Source organism: Manihot esculenta, chromosome 1 (assembly GCF_001659605.2).
Source record: "Manihot esculenta cultivar AM560-2 chromosome 1, M.esculenta_v8, whole genome shotgun sequence".
In the NCBI taxonomy this organism is placed as follows: domain Eukaryota; kingdom Viridiplantae; phylum Streptophyta; class Magnoliopsida; order Malpighiales; family Euphorbiaceae; genus Manihot; species Manihot esculenta.
In genome coordinates this window covers 19,850,634-19,862,690 of record NC_035161.2, presented here as the reverse complement: position 1 = coordinate 19,862,690, position 12,057 = coordinate 19,850,634, and the positions used below count along the sequence as shown (strand labels likewise).

The 12,057-nt window shown below is 36.9% G+C and overlaps 2 protein-coding genes across 3 annotated transcripts; both read left to right on the top strand.

Moving 5' to 3' along the window:
- The first annotated feature begins 971 nt into the window (after positions 1-971).
- Positions 972-9,125, top strand: LOC110626563 (molybdate-anion transporter). Of its 2 annotated transcripts, none has more exons than XM_021772545.2 (8): positions 972-1,178; positions 1,673-1,817; positions 1,907-2,075; positions 2,394-2,664; positions 3,216-3,481; positions 3,600-3,815; positions 3,989-4,097; positions 8,700-9,125. In XM_021772545.2, the coding sequence occupies exons 1-8, from the start codon at positions 1,028-1,030 to the stop codon at positions 8,753-8,755; spliced, it is 1,383 nt and encodes a 460-aa protein (XP_021628237.1). In that variant the 5' UTR covers positions 972-1,027; the 3' UTR covers positions 8,756-9,125. The 2 variants fall into 2 exon arrangements, with proteins under 2 accessions (XP_021628237.1, XP_021628245.1); XM_021772553.2 differs by lacking the exon at positions 972-1,178 and adding an exon at positions 1,185-1,358.
- A 146-nt stretch (positions 9,126-9,271) lies between these two features.
- On the top strand, positions 9,272-11,542 carry LOC110626573 (mavicyanin). Its single transcript, XM_021772567.2, has 2 exons — positions 9,272-10,873; positions 10,978-11,542. The coding sequence occupies exons 1-2, from the start codon at positions 10,681-10,683 to the stop codon at positions 11,367-11,369; spliced, it is 585 nt and encodes a 194-aa protein (XP_021628259.1). The 5' UTR covers positions 9,272-10,680; the 3' UTR covers positions 11,370-11,542.
- Positions 11,543-12,057: the final 515 nt, after the last annotated feature.

The window sequence follows — 12,057 nt, the reverse complement described above, 5'->3', positions numbered from 1 at the left end:
ACATAACTTATAGGGTGTGCAAAACTAGGTCATTACTCTCTCTCCTAACAGTGTATCTAGTGGAGCGTATAGTATCCCAACACAAAATGGCTATCATAGCCAAATTTCATTATTCTCCTTGTGCCTCAATGCACTAATATCATAGTTTTCACATAAGGTGGCTCACTTTAGCTCTTGTGCCACTCTCCTCAGGTGGGACATTCACTTCATCGAGCATAGAGCTTCCAGCCCCTTTTCTCAAAGGCATTAGATGTTATACTGACATTCCATCGTATTCTTTTGCATTGTTCATCGATCGCAACTTTGCTCTAATACCAATTATTATGGACCCATATTTTGACACTCATTTAGGACCATGTGGCACTTGATTTAAATGCTTTCAAGCTAAATCAGTCTTAAGAATCACCCGATACTATATGAATATAAATAAGCTAATTAGTCAAGGTTATATAAGCGAATAACGAAGCCAACAAGCATCATTCATTCATAAGCCTCACAATAGTCGCGGGAGATAAGAATTGAATATGAGAATTTATGAACATACTACTTATTTTATTTCAGGCACAAAATAATAACTATACATTATCATCAACACAATCGTTGCAATAATCCTCACCTCCATTTTAGACATGAGATGGTCTATAAAGAGTGAAAGCACAACTTTAAAACTCTATAAACCTATGATAGTTCATTGGGCCTAACTCTTACTAGTAGCCACCTAATCACTCCTCGTGAAAAAAAGTCTTTAGGACCAAGATAGCTTGTAATAAGAGGTGATACGATGATAAACTCCTAAATAAATAATTTTAAAAAAAGTACATATATTTAATAAGACCATTACCTTACTCCTATTTTATAATAATTTATCTTAATATTATTTTTAGAAAACTCTTTTTATTAAAAAATTACAATTTTAGTCCCTCAAATTCTAGGACCCTAACACGGTCGCTAACTCTTTTTAAAACCCAATTGCCCATTCTCAATTTATCTCTTGCGGATCGATCTCGAAAGAGGAAGAGACCAAAAAATGGAGATATTCTACTTCGTGGTATTTGCTGGCCTAGCGGCTGTGGTGGCTGCGCTTGAACTCAGCAAATCAAGCAGAGATCGCATCAACTCATCCTCTGCTTTCAATGCCTTCAAGAACAACTACCTCGTTGTTTATTCCCTCATGATGGGTACGTTCCCCCTCGGATCTGATCATTTCCCTTGGCTCATTGTAACCCACTTGGGTTTTGCTCCTATTTCTCATTAATTCGCGCCAATGTCATCCATGCTCCTTTTTCTTATGTGGGTTTGCTTCACTTGGTGGAAAGTTGGATTTAAGTTAAATTTTGAGCCTTATATAGATTCCATTTGTAAGTTTTTCTTCTCTTTTTTTCTTTTGTCATTGAGAATTTCTCTGCCCGTAAGGACAGTGGATAGGCTTGGAGCCTTGGATAAGTGTTATCTGTAATGTAGTTGAAATGTAACCTTGATTTCTTTGTTAATAAAGCAGATCAACATTTTCATCCTACGCTTTATTTTAGCTTCTGTGATCAATGGTTTCTTCGCACAAAATGTGTAATTTTGTATCAGGATTCATGTTTTTATTTTTTTATTTTTTTTTTTAATAATTGACAACTATTAAGCTTCTTTTAGGGGAACTAATTCAATTGATTTTTGGCAACAGCTGGGGATTGGTTGCAGGGACCATATGTGTACTACCTATACAGTCAGTATGGTTTTGGAAAGGGAGAGATAGGCCAGCTCTTTATTGCTGGCTTTGGATCATCTATGTTGTTTGGGACAATTGTTGGTTCTCTTGCTGATAAGCAGTAAGATATCACTATGATTTAGTTTAATTTCTTTCTTATTGACTACTTATCATTATGGAGCCCTATGTTTTGTTTTCTGCTGAATTCAGGGGTCGAAGGAGGGCATGCATTACTTACTGCATAACTTACATTTTAAGCTGCATCACCAAGCATTCTCCTGACTACAAGGTGTTAATGTTGGGACGTGTATTAGGGGGCATTGCCACTTCTCTACTCTTCTCAGCGTTTGAGTCTTGGCTTGTTGCAGAGCACTTTAAGGTGTGTCATGAGTTGAGATGGTTTACTTTTATTGATTGTAGGGTCTAATGCCTTACATCTTAAATTGAATTCTTTCCTCCTAATTGTTTAAATGTTTTGGGTTACAGATTTGAGTGAAATTATGTAAATTATGGCCTAATGCTTCTATGCTGCTATTTTACATTGACATGGAGCTTATCACTTCAAGGGTTTTGGTGCTTCTTCTATACTTGATTTGTGTCTATGATTAAGGACATTTTAGAAAACTGTTTCACTGTAGGAATTTTATTTACCATATCAGGTGCATTATCTATCTTAGTGCTCCCTTTCAATTTACAGAGGGGTTTTGACCAACAATGGCTGTCAATGACATTCTCAAAAGCAATATTTCTTGGCAATGGTTTGGTTGCGATTATGTCTGGGTTGTTTGGTAATATACTAGTAGATACACTGGGGCTTGGTCCGGTTTCTCCATTTGATGCTGCTGCTTGCTTCCTTGCAATTGGTATGACAATCATAGCATCATCATGGACTGAAAATTATGGAGACTTTTCAGAGAATAAGAACTTACTTGCCCAATTTAAGGTTGCTGCTGTTGCGATTGCCTCTGGTGAATCTCTAACATTATATTTCTTACTATAGTATAGCTTAGTGAAAATTAATGTCAATTGGAAATTTATATCATCAATTGCCATTCTGCACAATTGGTTATGACAAAATAAGAATCAAAACATTAGATATACATGTCCCTTTTGGTTGACTGTTGGCACCTTGTTTTTCATGTGTGTGAAGATGGGTTTCAGTGGGCTAAGTGGAAAAAAAGATAACCTGATCTTATTATCACATTCTATAATGGCTTTTCTGTGCACTCCTTTAAAGCTAAGATATCCTCAAATGCTGTAAAAGAAACTCTGCTTTGAAGATACTCTTTAATTTTAGACTTTTTTAGTTCCATCCTCAGTGTTACTTGGGGCAATTTTAGGTGACATCATTTAGGTGATTGCTTGGAATTTTCTCCATTTAGTTCCTTCTAATTTTTACTTATTTTAATGGAAAACAGGGAACAAAATACAAATATTCTCACCTTTATTTCATTTGTACATTATGCATCTTAATAGTCTCTCACTGACTCACTCCCTTTCATGTTCGTAATGGAATCAGATGAGAAAATTGCGTTGTTGGGTGCCATACAGTCCCTATTTGAAGGTTCAATGTACACCTTTGTTTTCCTTTGGACTCCTGCTCTAAGCCCAAATGGTGAGGACATTCCGCATGGTTTTATCTTTGCAACATTCATGCTGGCTTCTATGTTGGGAAGCTCCATTGCATCTCGACTGATGGCTCGCTCATCCCTCAAAGTTGAGAGCTATATGCAGATTGTTTTTGTAACATCTGCGGCTTCACTTCTGCTTCCTGTTGTAACAAATGTAAGTAGTAAATCTTGATTCCCTATCATTTTCTTTTATTTCACTATTAATACATAAACTCAGTAGCAGATGAAATTTTACTATGGGTTTTAAAGTATTTACTGTGGGTTTTGAACAGTTCTTGATAGTTGCAAATCGGGAGAAAGGTGGAGGCATCTCATTTTCAGGGTGTATCCAGCTTCTTGGCTTCTGCACATTCGAGTCATGCGTGGGTATATTCTGGCCATCAATCATGAAGATGAGGTCCCAATATATTCCCGAGGAGGCTAGAAGCACCATCATGAATTTCTTCCGCATTCCTCTCAACATATTTGTTTGTGTTGTATTGTACAATGTGAGTTTCTTCCTTATGTACTTTCATCATCATCATCATCATCATCAGTTTTTGGGAAATACAGCCATGGAATGAGTATTTAAGGCAAAGTTGCATGAAGGTTTTCTTCATGGATCTGTCCATTCTCAATCTTTCTGTTTTTTAATGGCTGCTGTCTCCATCTCTTCTTGAAGGTTGATGCCTTTCCCATTACTGTCATGTTCGGCATGTGCTCCATATTTCTCTTTGTGGCTTCTCTTCTGCAGAGGCGGCTTCTGGTTATTGCAGAAAGCCAAAAACCAAGTAAGTTTTTCGCTGCCTTGGATTCTATTTTCTTGCTTGCAAATGAGGATATAACATACTGAGTTAATTTGATTCTGGATTGTTTATCACCTTTGAGATTCTGACTTAAGAGACAAAACTAGACATGCTCTCTCTTTCTCTCTCTCTATTTTGCACAAGCAAAAAGCAAAAAGCGAACAGGAAACTCCGTGTATGCTTTTTTCAATCTCTAAGATACCACAAATAACTTGTAATAAAACTCCAAAGTTCAAAGCTCTATGTTGTTACTAATGAGTTCCTGAAACATGCAATAGAAATATACACTTCCATATTGTGATTTTGACATTTTGTTATCATATATTTTATTAATCTGAATCAAATACTAATGTTACTAAAAAAATTTTTGAATGAGAGTTTAGGGTTTTATGAGACTGCAAAAATAAATTAAATTAGCTCTGGCCTGAGATTATGTTGGAAGCATAAGCTGAGGGAGAGTTTATGGTTTACAAGTTCAAAGAATAAGACATTGTTAATAAAATTGTTCCTTTCTTGATTAACTGGAAAAGCCTAGTAGATTTTGACCTTTAATTTTCTGTTTTAAGCTATTACACCTTTATTCCTTTATTTGTGCAACCAATGGGTTTGATTTCCCCAATTAGCAATATTTGTCCTTACACATGCTGATGCTGCTAAAATAAAGGTTTTTCTTTTTTTCTTTTTTTTTTTTCCTTAAAAAAGTCTGAAGTAGCATTATAATACATTTGAAAAATGAAATGACATGACATTCTCTGAGTGCACTCTCCATTATTTCTTTTTCCTTTCAACCCAAAATGTGTTTCCATAGGGGGGAAATTACATTCCTTCACACTTTAATGTATTTATTTGTATCATTTCTTGTTATCAAAAAGAAATCTTTGTATAGTTTGTATCATATCTTGGAATCCTTTTTTTTTTTTTCAGTTGTTTTCTATTTTGAATGATACAACACAAGAAGATTTGATTTTGTGAATATTGGGAAAGTACCTAGGACGAATTTGAGTGCTGACTAAGAAAGGATATGAACAGAAAATTCATAAGCATGCCTGCTAGTTGGTGCAAAAAGAAAAGGATAATGGCATAATTGGACAAAATACAAGAATAAAGGAGCAATCGGTTGAAATAATGGTTTAATGGACGGCTCTTTTTTGCACATGCAAAGAAATTGCATTAACAAGCCCATTGGGCAAAGGGTACAAACAAATGATCATAAATTATATGTCAGTAAATCAGGCCAACCCTTCGATAGCAACGCCGAACCAACAAATCAAACCATTAAATCCAACAAATGATCAAAGCACTCCCACCCTAGGAAACCTAGGAGCACCACTGATTGTGTTGCCACTGCTGCCGCCAAGGAGATACACCAACCAGACCACCACCAAGTTGGAAAAAAGGCCTAACCTGCATCAGATGACTCTCTTCAGGCACCATCTGAAGCAAAAACCTAGATCAACACTAAGCAAACAGTATACATTTCAAGCTTTACAAACTCTGCATGCAGAAGAAATTGCTTCAGGAGGTGACGAGGTAGAGTTCGGGCCCTCACTCTCTCTGAGAAGGAAAAGTAGCGGGAGAAAAGGCCCAACCTTCACTAGATGACTATTCAGGCACCATCTGAAGCAAAGCCCTAGATCAAATCTAAGCAAACCATCTAAACTTCAAGCTTTCTTGCCCTAGATCAAATCTAAGCAAACCATCTAAATTTCAAGCTTTACAGACTCAATATACACAAGAAATAGCTTCAGGAGGTAATGAAGTAGAGTTCGGGCTCTCGCTCTCATATAGCCTTTTGGGTGTTCTGATACCTTCAGATTAGCATCAATTCTTAGTTACCTTCATTTAACATGCGAGGCGCCTACGGTCGAAGATATGGTAGATCCTCTGTGTGCCCAGCAAAGCTTTCTCCAAAAGCTTCTTCTCCACATCTAACGAACACCCTTTTCTGCTAACGCCCATATTTGAAGACAACACCAGGGAAGGGAAGAGAGAGGAAAACAAAACAAAAAATATCCACGCTGAGTTGGAGAGGGAAGCGCTATTGTTGGAGGGAGCAAAAAAGAATATATCCACCCCTTGCAACTCTGGGCAGGGGAAGATATAGTCGCCCAAGGTGTAACGACCCGGAAACCGAAGTGCTACTAGTGCTAGGATTCAGATCGACTTAAGGTCGCCGGAACCCGTAGTAAGCCTACTATACATCCTGTGTACCTGATAAAATCTCATACATGATCATACATCATGAGAAAAACTTAAAACATTTCCATGAAACCGAGCTCAACCTGTGCATGTATCATACTGAAAACATAAAACCCATACTAGAGCCCTCAAATGCTCCCTCAAATGCTCTAGTCTGGTTAATATCACATGCCTCAAGTTTGGTTCAAACATAAATCATATTTAAACTTTCACATAAAGATCATGTTAACAGGGATTACAAAGGTAAAGAAAACTAGGGTCAAGCACAATTCTAATCCATTATACATTACATGTCCACAACTATTCTATTACATCAGCTATACACCAGCCACTAAGTTGACTCTCCGTGCTATCTCTGATCCTGCAAACTGCAAACCTGGGGTTAGGGGAAAAGGATAAGCTACAAGAGCCTAGTGAGCAGAACCATAAAAACAGTTTAATAAACATATGCTCATATGAAATGCATCACAGCACAAACAATTCACAACAAGATGGACTTGTCACCAGTAACTCTCTACATATCCAATGTGCCCGGCCCTCGACGGAGCTCCTCAGGGCTTTCGCTTAAACATAACATAATATATCCATAAATGTCAGGGGCGTAGTATGGGCCTCGACCTGAACTTTCTCTTATCATATTGCCAGGGGCGTAAAATGGGCCTCGACCTAGACTTCCGTATCATATCATATCATATCGAGGGCTAGTGGGTCATCCAATACCCATTCACATCAATAGTAAATTATGCAATGCATTATATTCGCGAATTCTAATGCAAAACAACCTAATACATAAACATAGCATTCATGATGCATGAACATGCTTAAAAAGTTTAGTTACTTTGAAACGATAGTTTAGTTTTACTCACCTCTGGCTGACGCTTGCCTAATCTGTAGCAGCTGACTCACTGCTGGCTTCTACGGTCTCCCAGGTCCGATCCTACACAGATGGACTCAAATGAGGGACCAAACATAACTCTAACAAGACTCTAAATAACTCCCCAAAAATCCCCCTAAAACATAACAAAACATGCATAGGAAACAAGCAAAGAAAGGTTGGGCAGGGGACTTTCGGCGGCCGAAGGTCCTCCACAGATCCGAAAGTTAGGCACTTTCGGCGGCAGATTCGGCGGCCGAAACCTCATCACAGATCCGAAAGTCATCAACCTTCGGGGGCAGGTTCGGCGGCCGAAAGCCTTCCCAGATCCGAAAGTCCATCCTTTCGGGGGCAGGTTAGGCAGCCAAAGGCTGCCTGCATAGGCAGGTTCGGTGGCCGAACCCTGCTTCGGCGGCCAAACCTTATCCGATTCTGCCTTATGCACTCAGCCATCAAAACTCTCCAAATCCTCACATCCAACCCCTCAAAACATGCATACTCACTCAAATATGCATAAAGGGCATAAAAACTAGCCTAAGCCCCAACAAACAACTATAAAACATCACAAGAGCAAGCATTTATCATCAAAACTAACACAAACCCTAAAACTTTAGATCTAATCATTTCATGCATTTCTGACTCTTAACCCTTTCTTAAAACTCATTTAAAACATAAGGAAAACAAGGATCTAGGCTTACCTCTTGGAGATCTAGGAGTGACAGCAATCCCAACGTGGAGATGAGTCCAAACGGTCTCCGGAGGTTTCCAAGGTTTCAAAACTCAGATTTAAGCTCAAATCTTCAAAAACGAGGGAAAACTCATGAATATTTTGAAGGATTTGAAGGAAAAACAACAAAATCAACTATGGGAGGTCAAGAACTCACCTTTGCCCAAAAATAGAGAGATAAATTCTCCCATTTTAAGACTGGAGGCCTCTTATAGATGGCTGGCCAGACCACCTTCGGGGGCCGAAAGGAGAGCTCCCGCGGCAGCACCATGTTCGACGGCCGAACCTGGTTTTTTCCCTCCATAGCATTTTTCTTTCTTTTAAAAATCTTTTAACACAAAAACCAACAGCAAAACCATAAAATTCATTTTATAAAAACTTATTTTACCCTTCTAAGAGACTCCGGCATCTGAGATTCTAGATTCCAACGGGGATTCCGTCGGAGGGTTGGAATCCCGACGCCGGAGTCTAGCTGGGTATTACACAAGGAAGCTTAGCTTCTCTGACAAGGAAAAGGAAATGATGGGGAGAGATTTTTCTCTCTCTAGAAATCTAGAGAGAAGGTAGAGAAAATAAGTGATGCTGACTTTTTTCTGGGTTTAGTGGACTTTTCCTAATTATTGCAGTTTTATGTTTGTATTAGGCCAAAAGAACTGGACAGGTTTATCATAAATAGTGTCTAATTTTTAAAATCCATGTTTTCCTTGATTATTTCTGGCTTGGTTCTCTCTTATTTTAATTGTTATAATTTGGGTTATGACTTGTGAAACGCTTTCTTTCACTATAGGATCACACGATTGGACAACTATGAAAGAGATGGAAGCAGAGCCATTAAATGCTTGATTGATATTAGAGGAACAAATCTCTGGATTTTGTTTGAAAATTGTGAGCAGCAGCCTTTGCTCCTCGTCCCGCTGCTGGAGCTGCAACTTGGTTTGCTGTTCGCCATCCAACCAATAACTGCCGAAAGTCCTACTTGATAATAGCAGATGGAGGATTTTATGAGGGCAAAGAGGCAGTTGACAGTAAGAAGTGGTTTTTAGGTGCATAGATCAATGAAAATCATTGCCTTTTTTTTTTTTCTTAAATTCTATTGACGGGTGCTAATTTTATCTGGTGTTGCATTAGTGCTTAGTATATATTTAGGGTATTTATTAATGCTAGAATTTTTATACCATCTTAACAATTAAAATAAAACTTTTCAATTCTGTTACTCGGCAACTTCATTTTCTTTAGGATAAATTATTACCTAAGTTTCTGTATTTTATCAAAATTAATTACATAATCTTTAATTTTTTTAAATTCAATTAGAATGCCTGTATTTCGTAAAGTTATACTGTTAGGCATATGAGAATGTAGTATTATATTGTTTTACTTGCTATGATTTTAAAAAATTCTTATAATTTTTTTTTTTTTTTTGAAATAAGAATTAGAGATCGGGAGAGTAAAACCTGAAACTTCTCAAATTTATTTAAATGCACTTACCACCAAACTTAATCTATGAGTGTAAAAAATTCTTATAATTTTAACTATCTATATTATTTTAATGTCTATAATTGCTCCAATGAATGATAAAGCGGGTTGATTACCTTGATAAAAATCTAACAGAAGCATTAAATTGTATTTTTATGAAATGCATGGTTAGTTTAATTTGGATATTTAAAAATAGAGGCTAAGTATTTAATTTTGACAGAGAAATGATAATAGTTTAAGTTTTTCTTTACCTATGTTCTTCCCACAATTCATCAATCCTGTAATGAATCAACATTTCTAAATGTATTCCAGTATTATACTGGAATGATGTGTGGGATTTCATTGCACATCCATCTCATATTCACATGGAAGTTTTGACTTTTGAGTTTTCTCAAGGCCAATCTGTATACAGGAAATATTTTTGTCCATGCTATGTAAATATATAGATGACTTCCTGTCTTGTCCAGATTCTCATTATTTGTATCGCAGGCCTTTGCCTAATTGTGATGAACTTACTCATAGAGCTACAGTTTTGCACAAGGAGTTCACCTGATCTTCAATGAAGGGAATATTAGGAAATAACATGTGAGGTTCACATTACCGTGATGGAGGAACTAGACTTGACCAAAAGACTCTAATAATTGATCAAACTGTCATTTCACTAAAATTCGGATTTCAGACAATGGCTTTCCAATCATTGTAAAAGACAATTGCCTTAATGATGCTCTTTGCATATCGGAGAATAAGAGATGCCTTAACCTCAGTGTCCAACCAAACATGAAAAAGCAGCATGTCATGGAAAGACAAACCAGACAGTTCTCTCTTCTAATCACATGGTGAAATGATAATCCATCTTTGGACATTTCATGCAACATCCCACACCCACCTTCAAGCTGGTTCCAACCTTAGGCACATTATGAGTCGAGTTGGAGGATGGATGCCTAGCTGGCCATGTTCCATTATTGGCCCTATCATTGGTTTATATTCAATCTTACCCCTCTATACTTCAAAGAGATTGGCTAATATTTTTCTGGTGATTCCCAGTTCTCACATCTTCATTGTTCATTCCTAACCCTTGATAGTTGATACTGAACTCGATCCACACTGTTTATGATTTTAACCATTGGAAGTAACAGATCAAAGTTGATATCACTTGAGCTTTAACTAGGAAGAGGGGCAATCAGGAGAAATCATCAACAACTTTTTCTTTCTGTCGACGGATATTTGTGTCATCTTAGTGTCCCCTTTCCACTCCGAAATTTGAGAAAAAGAGAAGTTGGCTTGAGAGCAGGTGAATGGCCAATCTTACAAGTCCAAAATCATTGGTCCTCTATGCTTTTCAGCTATTGTTGCTGGCGCAAATCCAAGTCTCCTGCTACCAGTACAAGGTCGGAGATTTAGATGCTTGGAGTATTCCCTCTTCAGCGAACCCACAAGTCTACACTTTTTGGTCCAAATACCACTCCTTCCAGATTGGAGATTCTCTCTGTAAGTTTGTAATTTTTCTTTCTTCCCTGAAGATCTTCATTTCAATGACAAAAGATACAATCAAAGTGTTGGCTCTCATTATGTTTTTTTTTCATCATTTCCAGTGTTCCTATACCCACCAAGTCAAGATTCAGTGATTCAAGTCACGGAACAAAACTACAACTCCTGCAACCTCAAAGATCCACTCTTGTACATGAACAACGGCAACTCTTTATTTAATATCACTACACATGGGGAGTTCTACTTCACCAGTGGGATCCCAGGGCACTGTGAAAAGAAGCAGAAGCTTCGCATATCTGTGCTTTCTGGGAATGGATCAGCCTACTCTTCCTCTTATGGTCCTAGTGCATTGCCAGACACTGCAGCACCCTCTTACCCCACTGTGTTTGGCACGATCCCATTGTCACCTTCTGATTCAACAACAAACAAATTTTCAATCTTCTTATCTGCCGTTATTGGCGCAGCGATTTCTTCAACGATCAATGGCTTCATGTGAAGGACATAACTGCCAGCAGAACCCAAATGGTGATTGGCATACACATATATATATGTACTTTATTTGTTTTAAAGATCCAGCAATATTGATTCATACAATGAAATTTTGGTATTGTAGTTCTTTTCAGTGATTCAAGAGAAATAAACTGGTCTTAAATATTGTTTGTAGCTTAATCTGATTCCAAGTATGAAGTTTCACATTGAGAAAAGAAAGCAACGTCTATGATATTGTGAAGAAAACAAAGAAGGCTGTAGCAGTTTTTGAGCCAGAAAACAAAGAAGAAACCGATTTCCATGTCCAAAAAGTTGAAAAATTTGTTGGCTTGCTGAGACACGCCATCCCAGTTGTGTATTTTTATTGTTTGCCAGCTATTCATGAGCTTTTTGCCGACAGCCCCATATGTTTTCTTTCTTTCACTGTTCTTTAAATTTATTTTAGGAAAAGGGAATTAAATAAAAAAATTCAAACATTTACTCTAATTTAAATTTATATTTAATATTTTAAATCTTATACGATAGAATCAAAATTTTTAATTTAACACAATTATAATTAATAATATTAAATTAAATTTATATAAATTATAATATAATCCTTAAAATTCTATTTAAATAATAAAATAACATTTAAATATATTTTTATTATTAATAATTTTATATTTTATTAATTTCATTATTTATTTTTTATTTTC